The sequence below is a fragment of the Lepisosteus platostomus genome, chromosome 2 (assembly GCF_059453375.1).
Source record: "Lepisosteus platostomus isolate fLepPlt1 chromosome 2, fLepPlt1.hap1, whole genome shotgun sequence".
Classification (NCBI taxonomy): Eukaryota; Metazoa; Chordata; class Actinopteri; order Semionotiformes; family Lepisosteidae; genus Lepisosteus; species Lepisosteus platostomus.
In genome coordinates, this window is record NC_142612.1 from 69,965,302 (window position 1) to 69,990,962 (window position 25,661).

General features: G+C 37.7%; 1 protein-coding gene across 3 annotated transcripts in view; it reads right to left on the bottom strand.

Annotated features, from left to right (window-relative positions):
• The window catches only part of ephb1 (EPH receptor B1), a 205,902-nt gene that overhangs the window by 102,247 nt on the left and 77,994 nt on the right, over positions 1 to 25,661 (bottom strand). For all 3 annotated transcript variants that reach the window (XR_015929091.1, XR_015929092.1, XM_088616403.1), the window contains exon 3: positions 17,478 to 18,159. Coding sequence is in view for 1 of the 3 variants with exons in the window: in XM_088616403.1 (XP_088472529.1) it covers positions 17,478 to 18,159 (682 nt within the window). In the remaining 2 variants the exon portion in view is untranslated. The remainder of the gene's footprint in view (positions 1 to 17,477; positions 18,160 to 25,661) is intronic.

Genomic DNA, 25,661 nt, shown 5'->3' on the forward strand with positions numbered 1-25,661 from the left:
TGGTAAAGCTTGCTCTGTTTATTGTGGACCTATGCATTGTATGCTCTTGTTCTTTTTTATCTTTATGCTTTTCAGATCTCCGATACAGATCCAATTTCAAACATATTACAAGTCCTGCATCTCCTCTTTGTATCACAATCAAGAAATTGATACCGCAGGTTGATTCTAACTTGAATAATAGCTGAAGTATTTGTTATGGTCGCATTCTATAGTAAGTATTGATCCATAAAGAAATTGTATTCTCACTAGATTAGTAGTGTAGTAGAACAATGTGTAACCCTTACAGTTTGTTGCTTACTGTAAATATCATGATCAGCTTTTGAGAAGGATTCAAATACCACAGATGGTGTACTGTAGCATATTATATACAGTATAATCCAGAAAGTATCTTAGGTTTCTTGTGTCATAATGAAAGTAGAAAGAATTACATTCAGGCAGTAAATACTTTTTTTGCTATTTTTTCTTTGGTTGAAAAACAGATACAAATACATTAAAATACAATTTTAAAATAGTCTTCCATTAAATGCATCAGGTGAGCCGTGCTTCCAGAATGCCAGTGACTCAGGACATGAGGATGCTGAGCTCTCGGTCTTGTCAGGGAACTCAAGTAAAATACATACTGTCAAGGTTGAGAAAAATCCGTCATGTTTAAGCACCTTATCATGGAACAGAACTAGGAGATTCTTGATGGAGATTACCCTAGTTCAGCCATTCATCCAGTGCTGAATGGCTTGACATTATCTGGTGGCCAGATCCAGTCAAGAAAATAGTCTCCCGCATTCCCTGAAAGGGTTGTTTCAGCTAGATTAAATTTGAATAAGAGGATCTAGACATGCAGAGAAAAAAGAGGACACAAATTTAAAGGGCAGATTTCATTTTGAAAAGAAAAATCTTAACTTTATTGTTAATGAAGGAGAAAAATCCAATTAATTCAATCTGGTGCATTGTTCTTGCAAAAACAATACACTGAAGACCAGACTGATATTTTCAAATCTTAGGAAAAGTGGGCACTTCATCATCTAGATTATGACACCCTTTCTTATTTGTATAAGCCATGTGCATTGCCCATCTGGGCAGCATAATGCGTTAGTTCAACACTTTAGCTTGGAACTTGAAAAACTATCCTACCGTTGCTTTTGCTTCTCAGCTTCATCAGAGAAAATACTACAGTTGATGTGGGTTTGAAATTGAAATCCTGTGGCCAAATGTTTAGAAATGTAGTGGTTACTGTAAGTGTGTAGCAACTGAACTTCATACTAGATGGTAGAATTACTACTACCACATTCAGGCCCTCTCTTTAGGATTAAGTAATGAACAAATAATTTTATAAGATCAGAAGAAATTCTTGGTGTGAACTGTTACTCAGATATTTAAGACAGGGAATAAAGAGCTGCATTAATGGAGTGGACAAGATGACTTCTAAAGGAGTCTAAGCAGGACTGGCCCATGTCACATGGGCCTCTAATCACATCTGCAGGCAATCCTTGGAATATTTATCCCTCTCAATTGTGCAATTAGCCATTGACACAAAGTGCTCCTTAACCATCTGAAGGGTTTGGAAGGGAAGGGGGGAGACAACATAAACCCAGAAAGCTCTTACATTATGGAGAATTTTCTGACAAATTGCAGACGTGTAGAAAATGTTTCAATAGGAGATTAAAGAGTTGAGGGGTGTGTGCGCAAGTGTGTGCCGAAAAAAGAGACTATTTCCTTTATAAAAAAAAACTTTCCTAAGAGACCCATATCATACCAGGGGCATTATACACTTAATGGCTGCTTTCAAAAGACAGGTTTGAGAGCCCTCGGCAAATCATTTATACTGATTTTTCTCTCAGCCCAGATAGAGAAGAGAGAGGATATTAGAGAAGGAGAGCACTAACATTCAGAAAAGGGAAGAAAAAGAAATGAAGTAGGAAAAACTAGAATGCTGGAATAGACTTAGACCCAGGAAGTTGGGTCATCTGGATCCAACCACAGAGCCAGAAATTTCAAATTGAATTTTACACGAAAGGGTGGTGCTTTGGATTTATGCCACATCCTGATGCTTTTGTGGAAAGGTCTGGCTGGCATGGATCTGACAGGCCTCATCTACAGCCAGCATTCCTGATCTTAACCCAGCAAGGTTTGGACTGAAAAATATCTCCTATTACTAGAAGCCTAAACATGTTGATGACTATCAGATAATATTGGGGTTTTTTCACAAATAACGTATGTCCAAATAAACTTACAAATCAGAATGATACAATATTTTAAAGATTACAACACTCCAGTTTACTTCACAGTCATTAACATCTCCATTCTGTACCTATCTAGACAGCAATCAGCCTTCACATGGCTTACCTTTATATTACAGTACTGCATTCGATGGCCTTTAAAGTTCTAATACAGCATCTACTGTATCTCAGTCCTTTACCCAAAAATAATGCTGATAGTGTTTTTTTTTCCTTTTAGGTCCAAAGGGTGTCCAGTTATCTATCATTGTGTATAAATGTGATAGCTGTAATTTTCATATTCTTATTCTCACACAATCCTCCTTACAATGATCCTGCAAGCCATTCAAAGATTTTTGATGTGCTTAACTAGCCAAAAATTAATGCTGTAGTTTAAAAGAATCCAGTAGTCTTGTGTTATGATTTCAGAATGTCATCAAAGATATTTTAAGCATTAGGCATAGTCAAGGAACATAAACCATGCACTTTGCCTACCTTGGAAAAGTCAAGTCTGCTTTTTTATTGCTTGAATTTAAAAGCAAGTCTCATGGACCTTATGTATGGACAGAAAAGATTCTAAACCTGTAGTATCATAAGCCTGCTTTCTTCTGAATTTTACACTTTGAAATCTCTGACACAGAGATACAAAACAAAACTGTTTAATAACTTGAGTGTGGATGGGAAGACGGTTTAACTCTCTTGTGCTTGTGACAATGGAACACAACTGGAAGGCCTTTAACTCAGTCGCCACTACTATTGGATGTGACAGCAGGATTCCAATTCGCTCTGTAGTTAGAACATTAACCTTCAGAGCAGGGGGTCATGGCTGGGGTTGGCATCCCAAAACAATAGTGGAAAGTACAGACCCACAGTCAAAGACATGGGGGCAGAGGTATTACCTGTATCAACTAAAACAAATGCAAATTTACCCTTACTCAATTTGTAAACTCTGTAATCCATGAGTAATAGGTTCTGTGCGCAACATTTTAAGACAACAAAAAAGATTTTTCCTTCATGCTCAGATTCAAAACACATATATATATATAAGTGAACATCGTACAAAATAAGTCAATTAAGTAGGACTGAGATTCAAATAATTTCCCAGCAAGCCTTTTCATCACAAGCCTTTCTTTATAGCTTTAACTTGTCTTATATGCAGCTCAGAGTACAGAAGGCTATTAAAATGTAAAAAGCATACCCCGTTCCTTATGTGTTCTCACAAAATATCATGTTCAAGTGTTAGGAAAAAGATTTAGTATAAATACAATGCACCGCACCATCATAGTGTAAGAAACCATGATGCTCATAAACAAAAAGACATGAATTTTATATTCAAAATGCCAATCAAGTATGAGCTGTGCACCTACAGAATATTTTTAAAGCCTTGCTCCTAGAATACCAGGTAGGCACCACTCTTGTGATAAAATGTAGTCAATAATTACTGAAGAAAGTTCCTGAAACTGCCTAACTTTAGGAGGCTTGCATTCAGACCTTGGGATCTTTCCATTGAAACCTCTGATGTCTTCATAACGTTGTGCTGCTCTCTTGGCAACGAGCTCATAATAGTCATTTTTACCCAGCCTTTCATGCTGCAGGTCTTTTCAATCTTTTTGTTCTTCTTTTTCCCTCCAAAGCCAAATGCAACAGTAATAAAAGAAGCTGCCTCTCTATTCTATTTCTTTTGTGTGCCCGGTAAACAAGTGCACAAACACCACAACAAAGTGAAAGACAGAGAGGGAAGCAAATCCTTCCCAGGTCCAGCTCTACAAGCTGCAGGATGGGAGATGGCTTTTTTTTTCTCATTGTTGGCACATTCGAATATTCCAGCAGCATCTTTTCAAGCAGGCGTTGTTTGCAGGCAGCCTCAGTGGGGGGTCCTCAGAAGACAGCGCGGGCCTGAGCTCTGATCAATAATTTGTCGCAGGAACACCGCTCGCAGTCAGAAAACTACAGGCTGCCAAGCTCACAGCCCTCTATGATGGCTCTACAGAGGGCTGTGTGATCCAATGGATAAATACATTTGCCGTTTTCCTTTCCACCGATGGAGGAGGTCTGTGAAGAGAGCCAGTCCGCAAAACTCGGTTGGCTTGCTGTTTGTGTTTCATTCCTGGAACCATGCTCTCAATGTTGAGTCGCCCTTGCAATCCATTTTATTCAATTTTATTCTCACCTCATACACACTTGATAAAAATACAAATATTTCAGCAGAAAATTGCTGGGTGTATTCAGGTCACAGTTGAGCTTAAATTTCCAGCTATCAGAAAACACTGGTGCTGTAACTGCCTCCAAAATCTTCAGCTACTTTACCACTTCAATATTGGAATCACTTCAAGTTAATAAAGTAATAAAGTTAATAAAGCAACTCCACTGAAGACACGCTGAATGTCGGCATGGAAAAGCATGATGCATACAGTAGCAACTGCAATGAAAAGTATCATGTATGTTCAGTTTAATGTATCTGATAGAATGTAACCCAATCCAGAGAACAACTGTTTGGATTTATTTAGGAATCTTTGAGGCTATACTCCACAGTGATATAGAAAAAAACGGAATCAGACTTTGCTGTGAAGTTGAGTTTCTGCTTCCAACATGTCACACAAAGGACATTTTCCCATTATTACATTTTGAAATTACATTTTTTATTACATTTTGAAAGAGGCACTCCAAGCAATTCTGTTAATGATTCTTAGAATTATTTGAGTGTAAGATTTATATATTAGGAATTGTGCGAGATGTCTTGCAAGTGTGTGGAAAGAAGAGTCAGTATCTTATAGCAAAAAAAAACATAAAATGTTTATAAAAATAACTGAATTGACATTATGGCTTTCTCTCGACTACCAAAGAAGTTCAGCCTGTGATTTCATTAGTAGTAGAATCGGAATGTTTTACAATGCCTGGGCAGAGAGAGATCTGCTGTGTGATAGATGAGGAGTTTAAGAATTAAAAGAACGGTCAGGAGTCATTGTCAGCTTTTGTGATAGTACAGTATGTCCTTGTCGCAGAGTCTTTATTTTAGGTTTTCAGATGACAAGATAAAACACCCTTAAAATTCTTCAAATAATGACCAAAAACGTCTTGAACAAAATGCATTTTTTTCTTTCAGTGCACAGTGAGCCAACGAAGGCTCCTTCCTTTCATCATCATTGACAGCAACCCTGTCTCCTTGGGTTTGAATTGGCTTGCAAGGCGGTGTGTCACCCCCAGTGCTTGCCAATGGCTCCTGTTGTCCCCGCTTTTGTGTTTTGCCAACAGTGGTGGCAGAGGCAAATTGAAGAGAGCTAGGGCCATCTGCTGAGGCCATTCACGCCATTGTGTCCCTTTCTGCCTTTCTCCTGGTCTGCTTTACTTATTATCCGTAGCTCCACACAAAAGCACTGAAGGCTAATTAGGAGAAGAAACTGCAAATGTGGCGAGGAGGGGGGCAGGGTTGGAGGGAGATTTGGGGTGCTGAAAGGGGATTCTTTCTGTCACCTTGGCCCGCCCAAAGAGGCAGGAATGTGTCACAAGACGTGCCGAAGAGAGCCCAGTGTTCTCCTTTAAAAGGTTTTTCTTCTTTGTGGCACTGTGAAGAGAAGAGGGAGGCTGTGCATGCCTCATTAGAGACTCCTGGCACTTCATTAAGAGATAGCCACCTCCGTGTTTGGGTCAGAAGGAGAGAGCAGCCTCTGTGTTTGGGCCCCGCACTTCACCCACTCAGCCCATTCAAGGCCCAAGAAAGGAGAAGTCTTTTGTTTTCTCCTCTCCCTCCTTTTCGCCACCCTGGCCTTTTATTCTGTGCCACTAACGAGGACTCCAACGGAAGAGATACAGGGTTTTAATTGGGTTTCAAGGTGACAAGGCTGAGAGTTGGCTTTCATTAAAAGCATACGTGTGTGTGTTTGTACACATAAAATAAACTGTTTAAAAATGAATAGAGCTCCCTGAACGGGACGGAGGAGAACAAAGGACACACCGAGCACAGTTTCCCAACTCTTCCACCACACAACCCCAGGAGTGCTAAACACAGACCACCAAGCACGGGACTTCTGCTCAGTGCTACAACACTGTTAGTTCAGCAATTATTTATTTTAGAGTGTGCTAATTAGTTCTGAACTAAGAAATAACTTTTCTTGACAAGTCACTAGAACCAAGCTATTGAGAACAGAAAAAAAAAAACTAAATTAAAACTCACTGCAACTCGGGGGTTCCTAAATAAACGGATATGAATTTGATGAATTACAAACAGATCAAATCATCCTTGCTTTACATTATAGCAGCCCCACAAAACTGATAGTTATCCTTAATTCATTCAGTATATACTGTACTGTAATGTTGGTAATCTTGAAAACATTGCTGATAGTGTCCACACAACTTAAATGTAATTATTATTACAGATTCTGTTGATCTAATAACTCCAATTAAATACAATATGTAAAATGTGTTTTATTTTGTTTATACAGTATGTATTCCAATAAAAACGTTCATCTTGACAATGGAGTAACCAAATCACTACTGTTGCTTCTTGCGGCCGTATAAAATTTCCGTAAGAATCTTTAGAATTTCAGTATTGTTATCATTCTCTTTTCCAGCTTATTTTATATCTTGTATAACATCGAAATGCTACTCCTTCCTCAAATTTTTTTTCGTCGTTGATATGGGATTTTCATTGTGTGCAGCCAGCATTCCCCTAAAATATAACTGCCTACTGCTTAAAGCTTCTCCAAGGGAAGAAGTTTGAAATAAATTCACTGCTCCAATTTCTTCCACGGAGAAGTCTCTTATTGATTTTCCTAAAGATTAACTAGTCCTGCTCTTGCCGTCTGAAAGGCCATTGATCTAGTTTTTTTTACCCTTTTCTCTACCCACCTTTATTTACTGGGACCCTAATTAAACAGGTAACAGAAAGGGGGAGGTAGGGTTTAACAAGACTGAGACACCATTAAAGGCTGGTTTGTCATCAGGATGCTAAATATGCCATTTCAGCATACTATTGAAGTGGATGATTCGCGATTGATATTGCACAATGCACACAAGAAAGAGAAGCAAATAACACCGCATAAGAGCGCGTGTATATTACGTTTATATTCACACAGTACAGACTCCCATGTGGTTTGGAAAATAACACACTTTCTTTTAACACGCTGCTGGACTGTCCAGTTTCTGAGGTTCTGGACTGAGAGCACTTGCGGACCTGCACTCCTCTTTAAAAAAGTACATGCTAACAGAAAGATACCGAAATTGATAGAAACGTAACAGCCTTTTTTCCGTTTGCGTTTTGTTTCCTTCTGACAGAAACAGAAATGGAAAGCACGATACTATGACTAATCTTTCAGTGCAATAGAATCTTCACAATTCCTCTAACTACTCGTGCATTGAGAGAAGAAAAGAGGTCTGTTGTTGTGAAGCTCCATTGCTTTATCTATTGCCTGGAGGCTGTATACTCATCCCAGAGTACCTCCTCCCCCGATTCTTGCGAGAGTGCAGCGATTCGTAGGGAACATCAGTGTACCGCTCCACTGTCTGCACACACTGCCACACGCAGATCACGAGCATTATGCATAAATAACATGGCAATGATGAATCGGCACTTAGGCCCATGGAACCACACTCAATCAATGGGCCGTGAGTCTCCTTTTCCCTGACAGACTGCTGAATGTTAAATAAAGTTATTTGAATATTTGTAATATTAATGCCAATGTGTCAAAAGCCTGGTGAAGCTGAACGCTCCGAAAATATCATCTAATGTCCCTGATCTGCATAATGGAATAAACATAGCAGGAGAGACGAACAGCTTTGGGAGAAGGAGAGGAGAAAAGAGACCTGTCTACCTGGGTGAAATCCCTGCAGAAGAATGACACAGAGCAAAGGAGCAGTCAACAAATACAACAGGAGGATTAGTCCATCCCAACAGTTTTAGAGGCACCAAAACCAAAAATCTGGAATTCTGCCTCACTTTTTGTTGTGTAGTTAACATACTAAATAACTGCAGTGTTTAAAGTTCTTTTACTTCCCATGTGGTCTTTGAATGTATGACAGCATTAATTAAAAAACGACTGTATAACCAGTAAAGTAATATATTTTGGCTTTTGCTAATGAAGGCCTGTTTTATATACTAAAATACGGTACATAGCATAACGTGAATTCTTAAATTATGTGTATCATCTGAAAATTACACCTGAAAAGTAATAGCATTTTCTTTTTGCTTTTGTACTGTACATCAAAATAGGGCACACTCTGGATTTATGGAAAACCACACTACTGCATGATCCCTTGGCCCCAGAGAAAGCCACAAAATTACAAAATGGAGAGCAATTGCATAATACTAAGTGTGAGAATAAAGCCCCCCGATTCAGTCCCTGACCAATATCAAGACTGTCTCAGATATTAATTCCCTTGAGTTTAAATCAAATGATGCCTCTTACTTTTCGTGATTCTAATTCCAGATCAATGGGTGTTACTCATTTCTAAGCATTCAAATAAAATGGAGAATGCTGCATTTACCTCAATAACCATTATGTTAGTTACAGCCATAAAACAACTCTTATCGACAAAGCAAGTGGGTAGTAAATTGGACAAAGATTGCTTATAAAAGTGTCCAGTAAAAGGCTATTTGCCATCCAACAAATCTTTGCTGTCCAATGAAGTCCAATTGTAATGCAGCAGATAAGACGGCTACATATTTATACCCACCATGGGTTCCTCTTCAGTCTCGTAGCCAGTACTGATTGTGCTGAGAAAGTTCCCCTGAAACCCCTCGAAATTTAGAGTAGCCAGTCGAGTTCATCAGAAAGTCACACAAACTTGGGGAGAATTTGTTGAGGTGTTCAAAGACTCGATTGAACCCAGAACACATAAGCTGTGAGGCAGTAGAATTAGTCACAGTCCTGTTTCCTCGGCTTCTCAATATTTTGTTCGTGTCCATTTCAAAGTAACCAATAGATTAAGTATAATGTTTGTAAAGGTTTTCTGTTTCGTAATTTCTATTCTAACTTTATTTTTAAGACGTTAAGTATAAAGTATAAAAAGGATTATTTGCGCATTAATGGAATTTTTGTCATCAGATGTACAGTAGCTCTCAATATGACTTACTATTATTTAGTACAAGGTACAAGGGACCTTTTTAAAAAAATAACCAGCACTTTTAGAGGCTTTCCGAGTCTGCAAGATCCTTATTGTGTGGATCAGCACACACTGTACAATCCAAACAAAGAGTTTACCTCTGTCAGCCAAGCCTTCTGTTGTATGTTTTGGACAGCCTGTTCTGAAAGGACATTAACAAGCAATTAAATATTACACAGTGCTTTGGACAACAAGGCACAGTAAAACTTTCTAAATAAATCCATCTGCGTTTTTATGGAGAAAGAGAATTTAGCACATGAGAGGTGAAAAAAGGAGGGGGCAAGTGAGGGGAACGATTACAAGCCATGCTGACAAAAGAAGCCGAGGCCTTTTAATGTGACATCCATTGCCTATTTTCATGATTAATTATGCTTTATGGAAGCCAGGCTAATCTGTGAAATTCTTATTAAATACCTGACAGATGCAAGCTTGGCACAAGCTGCATGTCAGATTTAAAGCTCTAGCAATTCTCTCTCCTGCTATTTCTTGTGTTGAGCAAGTATTTTTTTTTTAATTTCCCCCACTGCCACGTTTGTCACTTCTGACATGTGACTGACAGGTCTGGATATTGGCAGTAGTGGCTGCTAGCTCATATTCAGAGATGAGCGGTAGGTCGATACATTTTAATACTGATGAGATGGCTGCTCGGGTGCTGCATTAAAAGCAACTGAGGCAGTAAACTGTGAGAGCTCAGTGTTGCTCCTCTGGATGAATGTCATCATGCTGCCAGGAAACACTCAAACTGAGGTCATCTCTGCCCATGAACAGCCTTGCCGGGACACCCTCGGCAGGAAAAAAAATGTTCCCCACTGAAGCCCACAAGCTTTCTGAGCAATCAAATACCAGACAATTCCATAACTGCTACATTTCTTTCTAGCAGATAGATTTAATTTGGATGTGAACACCAAGTCCCCTGTCCAACTTTCAGAGATTTTCTCAAAAAGCATTGCCAGAGTATAGGTATTCGATTATGATTTCTTCTATCATTATTAATTTAAAATGCTTGACTTGGAGAGGCTCTGATAAGTCTCTTTGACAAGTACTTTTTGCCTGTCACAACTTGAAAGTACCACCAGTAGAAAAAGTCTATGAACTGTGAATCAGAGCCAGATGTGAGGCCTACAAGATATGAATACTTCTTACTTTTCAATCACATGTGCTGTTAGAAATAATTCATCATTCACAATAAAAAACAAGGGGCAAAGTCAAAGATAAAACACACATTCAAAACCACCTCAAGTTATTTTAGGGCTTACACATGAGTCTAGTAACTCTCCATGGAGTACAGAAATGCTATATTCTTATTGTCTAATTTCTTTTCACTTCACCAAAATTAAAAGTAAATATGGTCAGTGCTCTTGTCATTTTCTTTTACAAAACAATAACTATGACTATATATTGAATGTATTTTAAACTATGTTAACCTATAAGACAACAACATATTATTAATGTTGACTAGACTTTTCCAAGCATTCATATCTGTTTGATACCAGTATATTTCATTGCAATTGTGTACAACTGAGTTCACACTTCATACCTTCCTCTTTACTTACATCTAATCCAATCCTTCGGAAGGAATATTTCTCCAGTTTCAAGTTATTGGTCATATTAGATTTTAATATAAAAATTCAACTAAAAGGTTCTTTATTCAATTTTGGAACTCTGGCACTCGCATTTTTTATACAGCACATTTTATTTTTTTAATATATACAGTATAACACACTCAAGCGGTGTTCCAACATCCAAAATACTTCAAGAGAACAATATCAAAATATGCCTCATGCTCACCAGAAAACTGCATAATTCACTTATCTGAAATTTATGTCACAAATGTATCAATATACAGTATGAATGTATCAAATGTATCAACAGCAATCTTCTTCACTATATGAATTTCAAAATATGCCCCCTACATCTGTTAATAAAAATACTGTTCACTTTTATTTTACATTAAGTATATACCCCTCACTATATAAAAAGTAGGGAATATCCATTTTAGGAAAATCCATAAATTCAGTGTTATTTGCATTAATGCTCTTATAAATCTCTCTAGTCTAGTCATACATTGAAGTACTTGTGTAAACCAAAAATTTAAATACTAAAACCAGTATTTATAATTCAGAATTTTTGTACTGCAGGAATCTTCCCATAAAATATGGAAAATATTAACACATGTATTCACTCTAACAAGAAGGAGATGGGGTCTATCAAACTGTCTTTTTGCTGCTGGCAGGCTCTGTCCTGTCTACTAAATAGAGTAGGAAAGAAAACTCACAATTTCCCTGTGGTTGTGCTCAGTTCTCCCACATGTCACCCTATCAGGGATTTCCAGTTGACAAAACAAGAGTCTCTTGTACCTCAAAAAAAAAAAACTCTCATAGAGGAAATAGATTCTCACAAAACCATGTCCGCAATTTATGAAACCAACAGCAGTACAGAGCAACGGAGGCTCAATTATTGGAGAGCAATGGGCTTCCAAGTGTGTCAGGTTTGTGCTTGGGCGCCTGCAAGCAGACAATCTCATCCTTTGCAGCTGAGTGGTATGCCACTCAGGGACTGATTTAAAGACATGTTCCGCTATGTGTGCAAGCTTCCCAGATATACAGTACTGTCTCCTGTGTCAACATCAGTGAGACTGAGGGAATGAAATTCTGGGGACCAGACAGCTAAACCTTACTTTGACTCACTGTATCTCTTCTAATGGGACACTATCAGTGCTGCTACTCTAAGTCGCTGCCACCCTGCCCTATACCAACTTCAAGTTTTGCCTAGTTTGCCTTTTATTATTCCATCCCCAGATTTGATTAAAGGTAGGCTAGGACTATAAAACAGGGGATCCTTTCTTTTTAAGTTACAGTACAAGAAGAAGGTTCATCTATCCATCCAGTTTTTAACCGCTTCTTTCAAGTCAGGGTTGCAAGGGAGCTGAAGTCTATCCCAGAAAGCAACAGGTGCATGGCGGGATACACCCTGGATGGGACCATCACAGAGCAGAGGCACAAATACAGACATACACACACTCAAATATAGAGGCCTGGAGTACACTATACACTTATACCAGGCCCAATTTTCCCAGAAGCCAATTTATTTAGCAGTATGTCTTTGGACTGTGATAAGAAAGTGGAGCACCCAGAGAAAACCCATGCAAACTCAGTGAGAACGCATAAACTCCAAACAGATAGCAATCCAGGTCCAGAACTGAACTCAGGGCCCCAGTGCAGTGAGGCAGTAATGCTAACCACTGAACCATTGTGCTGCATGATCAAGATTCACATACAGAAACTACAAAAGTAGGGATGTCAGTCCCTCTTGACTGATGGTATTTGGTCTGGATTCATGCACACAAAGGCTCTTCCTGAGAAAAATCACATAGGAATGTGACGCACTTTGGAAACCTCCAATAAAAAAAATCAACAGGACAACCTATAAGCTTTAGAAAGGAAAAGGCAATTTCAAGAAATGCAAAGCAATGCTGAAGGGAATTGCTATGGAAGTGAAATTATACTGCAACAAAGAAGCAGAAACTAAAAAGCCATTATTCAGTCTTGTGATTAATTTTTTTCTTCTCTTAAAAAGTCTGCTCTCATACCCCCTACTGCTGTTGCCATTAAAGTAGCGAGTAAAGACAGCACAAGAGCGCATGCCCCAGCAGGGAGTCTAATTTAGGCACCCAGTAGACTGGGACGTCTAGCGGATCTCAGTGAATTAGCTGTGCTACACTATTTCATTCTCAAAGGGCCTTTGTGATCTTCAGCTGGAAAAACTGAATTCATGCACTGGGGAGAAAACAGTAGAACACCTGGGAATCCCCCCCTCATTCAGAGCAACATTTTTGATATGGACCAATTATTTCAAACTGGGGAAAAAAACAGAATAGAGATCATGAATCTTTATGCTTACCTACTTCTAAAGTAAAGAAAATAATATTTTCATTCAAATTGCAAATAAAATGCACAAAACCTCTAATCATATAAACTGTCAGATTACCACTGAGACACAAAAACAGTGTCTATCATCAGGTACTGTAGTTAATTCTGTTTGATCAAAATATTATAATGATCACGAAGAACTCAGACATTGGACACCAAAAATTACACACAGAAACCCCCAAATCACTCAGCCTGCTTAACCCCATGTTCCATATTGGGTATGTGAAAGCTGGCTCCTGAATATGTGTCAGGATTCTACATAAAGAACAAGAGAAATACAGAGCTTCACAACTTGACAATTAGGCTGAACTGAATAAATTAATAGCATTATTTATAAAAGGGAACAAACCCATTTTGTATTACAAAGATTATACTATATAAGTAAGAAAGTGAAAGTTTAAGAAAAGTGCGTACTTATAATTAAAATGTTCTGTAATTCAAAAATGTATTATGAGAGCCTCAGTAATACTGAACCTGTTTGTACAAAGTAAAGATTCAGGAAGTAAAATTGGCACTTTAGATCTACTGTAAATTACTGTAGTCAAATATCCAGCATTGTTTCAAATTATTACTGTTTTCATCTCACAAATATATGAATGACAACAAAAGAGTCAGATAATTTCTTCAGTACTAAAAACAATGAGCTTCAGAATGCCCTAGGGGTTTGGGTTTTTTTGCCCTTGAGTTCTTTTTAGGACCTTCTAATAATCGTTTTTACAATTAACCCTGTGGCGAAAAAAAAAATCAAAAGCAGTAACTTTCTAAAAATATTGTTATAATATTTATTCAAGTAGATTGTCAAAACCTAGCTGTAGGTTTGATCTGATGTATTAGTTCTGCATGCATTGTAAAAGGAGGTTTAAAAAAAAATAAGGCATCAATCAAATTTGTGTCTAAAAATGGACAAATTAGCAACTTACTGAAACGTGGAGACCTTCTTTCAACAACCACAATACCATTTTTGATTGTATGACCTCTGGCTATTTGTGTTGAAAAAAAAGTTATCAATACTATACCCTCAATTTGGTAAGTACCTTAACACACGTGCTACTTTAAGTCTGAATAATACATGAAACATTTCAGAATGAGTATGTTTCCTACACTGAGGGCAGAATGGTCATTAAGAATTAAAACATCATGGCTTCTTTTCTTTTTCGGGTGTGGGCTATCTCAGACAGTAATATATGAAAAGGTCTGTGAAACAATGAAACAATGGGTATTAATCATTTATATTAAACAGTAAAATCAAATGTACAGTATCGCAAAACTCACTAAAGCACAAAACAATGTCCTCCATTTAAAATGTTGATATACTGTAATCTTATCTAACCTTTGGCATTGCTTATAACTAAACTCAAGCTAAGTGATTTTATCTGCATCCTCATTGGTTGTACCTGAGTTTTAAGGGATACCTAAGCAATCTGTGGGAGAATTCTGCAAGTAGTACAGAAATACAATACAATCAGGTGAAATTAGGAAATAAAAAACGGAACCTACAGCTGCTTTTGAGACACTTAGATTTATATCAGATCAAACCTAAAGCTTAGATAGCCACTTGGAAAGGGTAGAAGGGAAAACTGGCACTGTTTGTTTGTTAGACTATTTTGTGAGGAGCCGTTTCTTCTGTGGAAGAAATATAGCTTGGTGACAACAAAAAGAAAGCAAGAGGACATAAAAAAGATTGGTGTTGTCTCACAGAAAAGTCTGTCCTGGTTGCTGGCAGAGAAACTCACTTCAATGATTTGTGCACATACAATATAAACATAAATAAACACATATTGATTATATATATAAATGTAAGTTTAAACTATATTGTATTCCTCTGCCTGCTAGAGACATACAGTATTAGGTAATTCATTGTTTGTTTACCACTGGATCAGAGTCAAAGTCTACTTTTTATTTGTTGTTTATTGTTTTTAATTTAGTACTATTTGTTTAGTAAAGGTTGGTCCTTAATAAAATAAAAATACAGGCACAATGTATGGAAAAAAACATGAAGTGTCAAAAAGTGGAAACTGTCAAAAGATTAATCCTGATATTCTCTACAAATTATGTAACCCAATTGCATGGATGAACACTTACAGTAAGAGTTGCATAAAAATTAAGAGCTACATGTTCAAACCTGTGTTTTGCAGTTCTAAATTCAGAATTAATTATGAAAGCGGAAAAACTAAAGTTTTTTTTAATTGTATCATATTCATTAAATATCATATTTATCCAAGTGGGGTTGAAGTCCCAGAAGTGTCTGGAAAATCTTTGCTCTCATCATCTGAAATGTTTAACCAATTTATTGCTTTTAATAATTTTCATTGACATCACAATTACAATCAATCCACTCCAAGTTAACTTTTATTTCTGTTTGACTGGGGTCCCTAAGGAAAACAATATACTGAAATGAGATCTCCCAACTGCAAAAAGTCAGAGATTTCCTGCTGTACGTTATGACCATTATCGATTCGTTCAAGAACAAGATTGTTGTCCACCTGCCAACAGATTACTGTAATCAGTATGTCAATAATAGTAGAAGTCACCTACAGCTAGTTCTCTCTAAGGTCAAAGAAAGATTTCCTCAGGATATCTGGATTTTTTTCCAAATCGCAAAGGGCTGCTTTTTAATATTGATCAGATGGCCATCGATCTCTCTTATCTGCTTTCAACAGAGGCTTGGCTAGTGCTGAAGGGAGCACATATGATGAAGGTCTTGAAGGAGTAGGAAATGTCATTTGTAACCTTAAGCATGGATACTTTTATGGGTTTAATGTATATACACCATACTTGTCTAAGATGAAGGGGAGTACTGATGAAGAGCCCTACCATTCTCCTTTATTGAAAAAAAAAGAATTAATCACTTTTCCACAAATCAAATGCCTCAATTGCTCTCAGTAATAACAAGAAAAAAGCATTTAGGTAGTGCTTCAACTTTAACCACGGCCACCGCTCACATATCTTGTTAAAGTGCCAAAAGAACTGCGAGGTGTTTTTATTCCTGCTACAATTTGTGAAGGAGTTGACAGAGATATGCTGCAATTTATTGTCAGCAGTAAGGTGAGTCTCAGATAAATTCTCTTAGCTGGGGTTATTGGAATAGCTGACGTCCCTCCTGATTAAATCTGTAGTCAACAACATCACGAGAAATAGCATCTATCAAGCAAAAACCAATGGCTACCACAGGTTTTTCTAAACTGATGTCCAAGCACAACACTAATGTACCAGAGCCAAAACAGCTTGTTTACTAAACATCACTGCCTAGGTGAGCCTGATAACATATGGCCATTTAGATTGATTGTTTTCTGAGCCCTAATACATCTCACTGGCTTACTCTACACAGCCTCTTTATTTTAGTGCATTACATACTGTGTAGAGCTGCATTAAATGACAAGCTCCATTAGAATAATAACGACTACACAGTTAAAATAATGTGTGACTTACTGCTCTTACGTTTAAGACTTTGTTTTCTTTAACATTGCTTCCAGCTATGCTAAGTCTTTTCTCTTTTACAATATTACAATACATTTCTTATTTGCTGGACATTTGCTTCATACTGAGATTTGACAGGTAGGCATGACCTGAGATGGTGTGGCAGCTTATCCCCAGAACAAAGAAATGGTACCAGCAAATGTTTTAATTCAGTGGTACGGACAGTTTATAACATGAACAGGAATAACCTCTGAAGACAAAGTTGTGTTATAAATTCTGGTCTCGTTCTCATCGTGGAGAAGCAATCTTCTAACTTGAAAAAAAAAACTGAAATTACAAAACATAGATTTATCTCAATATAGGTTCAAAGGAACAAAGGACAAAATTCTGTTTTGCAATCACACACATTCCAGATGGAGCATAGAATTACAAATCAATAGTTTCCCCAGCGATTCTTTTTCATAAGGCAATGAGTTGTTGTGTACGAAACAAAATAATCATTTACATAAACTCTGTGTAACTAAGAATCATTTTCAGAATTTAATGGGGAAAGGTGGACCTTGGCTGTCAATGCATATGCATTTATAATGAATTTTACATATAAAATGACCTGTTAGAGCACACATTTTGATTTGAAGTAGAAAATACAGCAGTAGGAAACTTCTGCTTAATTCACAGTTATTCTTACAATATCACTGATTCAGCAACAATTCAGAGCTTCAGCAGAAGACAGGAAGACAGGAGACAAGGGCTTCTAAAAAGGTTACTGTTTTATTTTTATACTCAACCTCTTTGAGTGTCAGTAATGAAAAGAGAGTCTTACCTCTGCACTCATTCCCATTATCTGGTTCGTAGCCAGCTTTGCAGGTGCAGCTCCCGATGGGCACCATCCACTCGCCATCCCCATTGCAGTACAGTTTAATGGGCACGTCCACCTCCTCCGAGTTGGTGATGCAGGTACCTCGTGCAATAACCAGTGAGGTGCTCTCAGCGCCTGTCATGGTCTCAGGGAAGATAGCGAAGTTCTGCACAATACTGGGGCACTTCTTGTAAAAGACACGGACAGACAGCAGGGACATGCAGGCACCATAATCCTGGAAGGCCAAGTAGAAGCCATTCTTGGTGAGGGGGCCAAAACTGCGCACCTCGGTGTTGACCTTCATCAGCCGCCCTCCAAAATCTACCTGCGAGAAGCTCTCGTCGGCCGCAATGGTGTCCACTTTGAGATAGGGAGCCTCCGTCCAGAAAGCTGTGCCTTTGGTGGCGATGACTGAATCTGTCTCATAATAGTAGAGGTTGAAGGTCTCCTTGCAGGAGCCGGGCACGTTGGGGATGCTGCTGCAGTCACGGACCGTGAAGCGCATCTCCACGTAGATGCGCTGGGCACTCCTGCGATCGACGAAGGTCGTCAGCAGCCAGTTGTTCTGGCTGGACTCGAATACATTGCAGACCTGGTAAGTGCGGATTGTGTTCAGGTTCTCGTCGTACCCGCTCACTTCTTCCCACTGTGGGGGAGAGAAAACAGGCGATATGAGACAAAGGAATCAGCCCGAGCATTTACTGCTGCCACTTCTCTCTGTCCTTGTCTGTTGGACAACATGTTAGAATTATTGTAAGGAGGAATGTAGACAATGACTGTGCCTACTGCTCCATAAAAAACAATTAGGCAAGTGTCATCTGTGTAGTTAATGGTGAATTAAGTGACATGCTCAGTTGCTGCAGTTAAGAAGGTCAATGTATGATATGTAGTTCATACTAAGAAAAATCATGTTCTCATTCTACTAGAATTCCCTTTTCATTCTTTCTTCATTCTTGTTTCTTAACTTTCTGATGGTTCTATAACCATATGACAAAGTTTACAAAGACAAGTCTTTAGCTTATATCACCAATTCAAGACACAGACGTAATTTTGATAAATGGGGCCTCCATTTCTGCCATTTTCCGTCTGTTTCTACTTCACTCGAGAAGCAGATTCCTCAAAGGACTTGCAGAGGAAAGATTAAAGTTATCTCCCAGATTCCAATTTTAAAATTCACCAAGAACCACATTTGGTTTCCTTTCTGGATCAGTAAATGTAAACACCGAATGTGTACTTAATCATCCACCATTCCATTTTCAGTCAATTTTTCCTGGTGAGGGTGAAGGTGATAAATGTACTTACCTTTGATCAATAAGTGATTACATATCCTATCATTGATACACTTCTTTGATAGTTTTCTTCTGTAGTGACTATATTGTCTAGACATTGACCCAGTGACCATTAGAAACCCACTTCATTTTAGAACACTTGATTTTAACCTAGAAAGTACCATAATCTGGAGGAAAAAAAGACAAGAACTTTAGAAGTTCTACTTTCTAAAATGTAACTGTTCCTAGCTGCAGTTTATTGGAATACAATCCTGCAATTATCTTAGATGTTGTACAGTTGAAAATTTTCTTGTCTAGACATGATTTTGCATTGACTCTGTGATTAGATGATTGACTTTATGTATTCTGAAGGTTTTGCATTCCAAATTCAAGAATACTGTATGTAGTATTGAATTGCACTTAGACAAAATTGACTGCAAAGTACAAATAGCATTGGAGACTAATGGAGTCTTTTTAAGATAGTTACATTCACAGTACTTTAACCGGCATATTAGGATTTGTATGAGTTATAAGTACAGCAATACTATTCCTGCCAGACCATTAAATCGAGCTGCTCACTTTGGTATCAGGCTAGCCACTGTTAACAGACCACTTTTACACTGCTGTAGCTGTAAAGCAATCACTGGAATTATGCACTGTGTGCAATATGTTAAAAAGAGCTCCTCAGAAATACTGGAGCATAAAAAGGAACATTAACAGTTGCAAGGCCTGAGAATGGATATACAATATTTCTCTGCTTAGAAATAGGAGAAAACTGCAGCACACAACTGGGTGGGGCGATGCACTGCAGCCATTTTACACTAGCAGCCCCACTTTACTGCTGATCATGTGGAGAAGTGAGAAATTGCTTCACTGACTGAATCGAGAGGGGAACTTTAGGAAAGCCAGTTTGTACAACCCAAGATTGGAATTCAGCCAGGACAGCAGGGTTAACACCCCCCTTCTTTCAAAAAGACCTATGGGACCTTTTAATGAATAGTCAGGACCCCATTTTAATGTCTCATTCAATGGACAGCATCTAGAGTTTAGTTCCATTCAAAATGCTGGGACATCAGTTTGGAAATTCTGGTCCAGAGGAAAGAGCTCCATCTACTGGTCCACTGACACCACTTGCAGCAGCAACCTATGAAGCTGGTAAACAACTGTGGTAAACAAACATCTTAGTGGCAGGCAAATAAATCTTGTTTATGGAAATCCAAAACTGAGCATATTTTTTTGTTTTCCTGCTGTTGGCCATAATGTATCTCCATCCTAATCAGCAGTGACACTGTTACTGCTGAAGGTCAGCCTGGCGAAGCACAGCTAAAATGCTCTACTTTTTTCATTTTACAATAAATCCGGAAATTCTCTATTATTACTGTTCAAACAGTAGATGTTCCCTGAAAGGTGCTAAATTATAAAACCTCCTCCTTCCTCTCTACTATTGTTTTAACACCACATTCTGATTAACTCCTAATCCACTTCAGTTGCTTTCTCCACTATGGATAATTATTTCATAATCTAAGATTACTTTAAACATAATGCCTCATCAATCTATACACTCAGAATAGCAATACAGTCTTGTTTTAACAGACTCAAGGATAGGTTGAGAAATGAACCCAGGTCGACTGTTCTTCTGTTTTCCCATCCCTTTCTTTTGTCCAGTTTTCGTTTTAATGTTGAAGGTTTCTATAGGTCTTGTCATAATCTGTCCAGAGTGCAACAAATCTATAAGTAAACCATCAACATAAAACATACATAATCCTGAGGGTTAGCAGACACACAATCCTTAAATCCAACTGCAACAGTCTCACTTAACAAGTGAAAACTCAAGAGGCCTCATTAACGTGAACACAGGACTTCATATTATATGCTTAAAACAGGAAAGAAAAAAAGGCTTTGGCACAGAAGCTCAAAAATGAAACGAAGAGCAGACCTCATTACTAGGATTTAGGACGTAAGGATGGGAGCCTTTTTTAGGCAATGGGATTCTGAAAAGAAACTGGAATCCTAGTTAGCTGGAGTTTAGATCAGCCTACTTTTCAGAACCTCAGCAGTAGTGACTGGTGGAATGACAACAAGCCAAGAGATAATAGCCCTTCACAGCTTTTCTAGCAATCAATGGGTGCATGAGAGCAGGGACTGTCACTAAGGAGATGATATATACCTTTGATTATGTAAAGCTGCCAGCAGAGCACATTCCGTCATCCCACGAGTCACCAAAAAGACAGGCAAAGGGAATGAATTACTAATGTATGTTTATATATGCTACAGGGCACAATAGCAGGCGTTTCTTGTTATGAGGAGTCTTAACTCCACAAAAGCAGCTTGGCTTTTTCCTTTGTTTCATGACAGATAATCAGCCAGAATAATAGTTTTGAATATTCATTTATACAGAATCCTTAGCATGCTACAAAGTTTTTAGTTTTGAGGGGAAATAAGCCCTTGACTTTTGTATTTGTCTTTTAAAAAGGTGAAGCTGTATGAAGTGAAGAAAATCTGTGGCCTATTTTTCTTTCTTAACCAAATTTAAAGGCAGCAGACAGTACTATGGAATAATACAAACCTCAACAGCAGCAGGTGCAGTGAGGATATAAATTAAGTGTAATGGGAACAATAATATCAAGGCTGTGGAGAAAGGGTTTCACCACCCTTTATTAAATATGTGAGAAAAAAGAATTCAGCTCATGCTCCAGATCTATATAAAACATATGAAAAAAGATACAATATAAATGAAATATCTACAGTAGTGAGGGAATTTCTTACAACACAATGTTTGTTTTTTGTTCATTAGCCAGAAAACATTTGCAGGCAACAACACAAAAACATATTTTCATGATATTATGTACAAACACTGAAAACATTTATATGTTTATATTTAGACAGACTCCACACCTATCTGTATTTCCTAAAACAAGACTAATTGCTGCAACTTGTTCTTGATTTTGTGAATGTATGCTTTAAATTCTGCATGATATATTGAAATCTATTGGCAAACCCAGATACATTTCAAGATGTAGGACCCAGAATTAAACATTTTCTAGCAAACAGAAGGGAAATTAGAGTATTTCATCCTCAAAAGCTCCTGACAGTGAATAGAAAAAAAGAGAGTAACTGCCATTTGGATATCTGCTTCCATCAGCATTTAATGGTATAAATCATTTATTCCAGTTTCTGCCGTATAAAAGCTCTATTTTCTTCACAAATACTGGGCAGTACATTGACAACATGTCGGCTTAAGCACACACAGATTTAATGCTGATGAATACAGAAAATAAAACCTTACTACTTATGTACTCGTAATTGTTATCATACAGTAGCTAAACATGCTGGCATTAAGAACTTTAAAATATAAAAAACCTCCACTAACAGTTGTTTGGCTGTAATGGTGGGGTGGGAATAGGAAGTTGTATGAGCTGACATGATTAATGAGTTTACAGAAATCCAAGGCACAAACGAAGCCTCTTTTGTGTCTCTTGCTATCTCCTCGCCTTTCTGCCAAAATGACCATTTATCAGAATTAGAATGATCTGTCCCTTTCAACACCAGCCATTAATATACTGTGTAACAGAATGTCCTGTACCAAGAACTGTTCATTTGTCCCGCCCGTGATGCTGGTAATATTTTACAACCCAACGATGGCATTTAAATAATAAACACTGCTATCATTATGGTTGCTATATTTCAATTCACGAAAGGGGAAGACAGTGTTATATGGAGGAAAATGTGAAAAGTATACCTCTGCTGTGCATGTGTCCAGCAGATACCACCGTACAACAAAACAGTCCTACCCACACAGCACAGACATAATAGAGATATGTCAAATGGAGAGTGATGAGAACTTATAATAGTGTTCTGTACTGCGCCTGTCACACAAACACAACCACTTGCCCAAAGTGCAAAGAGGATTAATGTCTGTAATTTACCTACAATTATATTAGCCCTAAGTGCATTGGGACAAAAAAAGCTTTGAGAGTTAGTCCACGGCAACCTCCATTTAATTTAAAAAATAAGACTGACAACTTACACTCCTTATTAGGCCCTTTAATTCATAAACAAAGATACAAAAGACCTTCACATTAAAATCCCAGTGAAACCACACATAGCTGCTGGAACGCCTCAAAAGAAGGTGTTTCGAAGGCATTAGAAATGCCGTTAAACCAAAACAATAGTTCCAATTTTGAATCTTGAATTGACTAGGATAAAAATATACTTCTAAATACTGTAAATTTATGTTATTGTATGTTTCTTACTGAGGTAAAGACAAATTATGTGCTTTGTGCTTTCTCTATTTTGAGATTGCCTGTATCATTGCCATGATCTCCTGTGCATGCATGGGGAAAAGGACTACAGTATAAATGCACTCCTAACATTTCTGAGCTGCTATGTGACAGTTGTCTAGTGACTTATATGTCTAGGGACATTCAGCACACACGAGAGGAGCAATGTGTTTCTGCTGTGTTAGTGATGTTAGTTCAAACTCATTCATTGCTGTTAGGCCTCAGGCATTGCTGTTACGTGGCACAATGAGACTGCCCTAGCCCATCCATGCTCCTCCCACCCTGGTAGTGAAGGACCAGCTGTGCTCTACAATATTTGGGGATCACAGTGAGAGCTGACCACTAGTACCACTGGCCCATTTTCCTGTTTTCTTAGCATGCAGTTTGCCGTTTCAGCAAATTAGTCTCAGCTGTCTACACTTTCTCAAGTACATGTTGCCAACGAGTGCGACTTTCTGTATCTGAGGGATTTTATCTATTTATCCCTGTTCTCTGTTTTTCTTAAAGTCCTGCATTTTAAAGATCTATTAGCAGTGATTAGTTTCATTTTTATTTATTAGTTATAATGCTTTAAAATTTAACTATTACCAATAACATAGTAATAACATTTAATACTGTATGTTTATGTTTAAAATGACTTAATGACAGATCCTTGAGCTACAGTCTTCTATAGTCTATTCTTGTAAGCACATTACACCCTTGCCAGTTTGTGAGAACACACTGGAGGCTGTAACATTATGTGCCTTTTAAAGAATACAGCATTTCCCCTGACACAGTCTAATTATACAGCAGTTGCACTGAAAATGGCAATTTAACAATAACCAAAAAGATAATTACTCTGTGTACTTCTTAATTGAAAGTGATACACTCTCTAATTATTTTCATTTGTTGAACAGCCTTCTTCTCAGACAGACACGTTGTGCGTCTATTGTAAGCATTATGCAATATGCCAAATAAACAGCATGTGTGTGCAATTTATATTCAGTTTGTTTCCATTGCTTTTAAAACTAACTGTTTTGTTTTAATTAAAAATATACATAGAAACTTTGAATAAGAAGAAGAAATTTTAGATGGGGAGAGGGGTATCAGGATATCTGTGATACAAAGGTTCAATAATACTGATTTGATCAAGAACATAGAGAGCTCACTCTATAATCATATTCAGTGATTATATACTCATTTTAATATAGACATGTTTTGTGCTTCCCCACATCAGTTGCTTAAAGGCATTTTTTTCCAACCAACAATTGTTAAGGCAGGAAACAGTGATCTCAAGGGTATTCAATACAATCTACTAAAAAATAAATCAGTTTTGTAATGCACAGCCATTCAAGACATCAATAAAAATAACTGCCCCGATCATCCAGTGTCCGCTCTGAGATAAAGGAGTTCTCTAATGCTTATGTCAATTGTGTGTCCACTCATGACACCTTACTATGTAATGCTCACTCTCATTCACCCCAAGAATGGCTTATACTACTGTATTTCAGTGAAACATACTATTATGAAAATTGATTTTTATAAGACCACAACTCTCATTAAACATCCACAGACTCCCTTTTTCCCCAGTGTTAATAATGCATCAGTAGTGTTTACTTTTTGCTGATGTAAATATGGTTTAGCAGCAGCTGCACAAAGACAACACTGTCACACACTTGTTGTGTTTAGGCTAATGCCCAACTAGGACAGAGGCCAATTTTTAGCTGCTTTGTTTGCAAGCGAGGAATGAGACTTAAAGGAATTTCTTTAATCATTTCTATCATTCCATTTTTTTGCATACAGCATCTTATTCTGCATGCTCTGTGTGATCTCTCTTTCTGTTGTGATTGTTCTTGACCTTGTTTGGTTGTGAGTAAAGTGAGGTGGGGAAACAAATTAGTGGCTCATAGTGATCTGAGGCCTGATGCTGAATGTGAAATGCAACTTGTGCAATAGAAATGAGGTTCCTTATTTCAGTGCACCATATATTTCTTTGAGGAGTCTTTTAACGCATTATAATAATTGAAATCACTATAAAAATATTTTTAAAATACTTCAAAATGTCAGATGTGGAGCTTCTTTATTATACTGCAATTACGATCTCAACATGCTGTAGCATTCTTTTCCCTGTCCTTGTCCATATACTAAAGGTAAATTATGTATCAAGAAAAATACAGCTTCAAATAAACTGATTGATTGAAAAAAGAATTGATCTATCAACCACAACACTTTGTTACCAACAAAACAATTTAGCAATGTTTTCTTAACAAAGTCCTAGGTGCAGCTAAGAGGCAAGCTAAGTATTTTCCATTTTCTGAGGTTCACTGATTGAGTTGACCTGCTTTCTACTGACAGCACATTTCAGAATTAAAAGTAAAATCCATCCAAATGAAGGACAGTGGATTGGGTTTTTTTGCCATCAAGTGTGATGTGGCTGCTTTATCCATTACTTATTAATTATTTGGTTTACTGGGAAAGGCAAGGTTGTCGTTAATTGAATGTGTTGTTCAAGCATACTCTACAGCCTTGAGAATAAAGCTTTATTATAAGGCTTTAGATATTATCCACATTACAGGTCTTGGAGGCCTTATACAGCTTTGCAAAGAGTGATTTAGATTGTG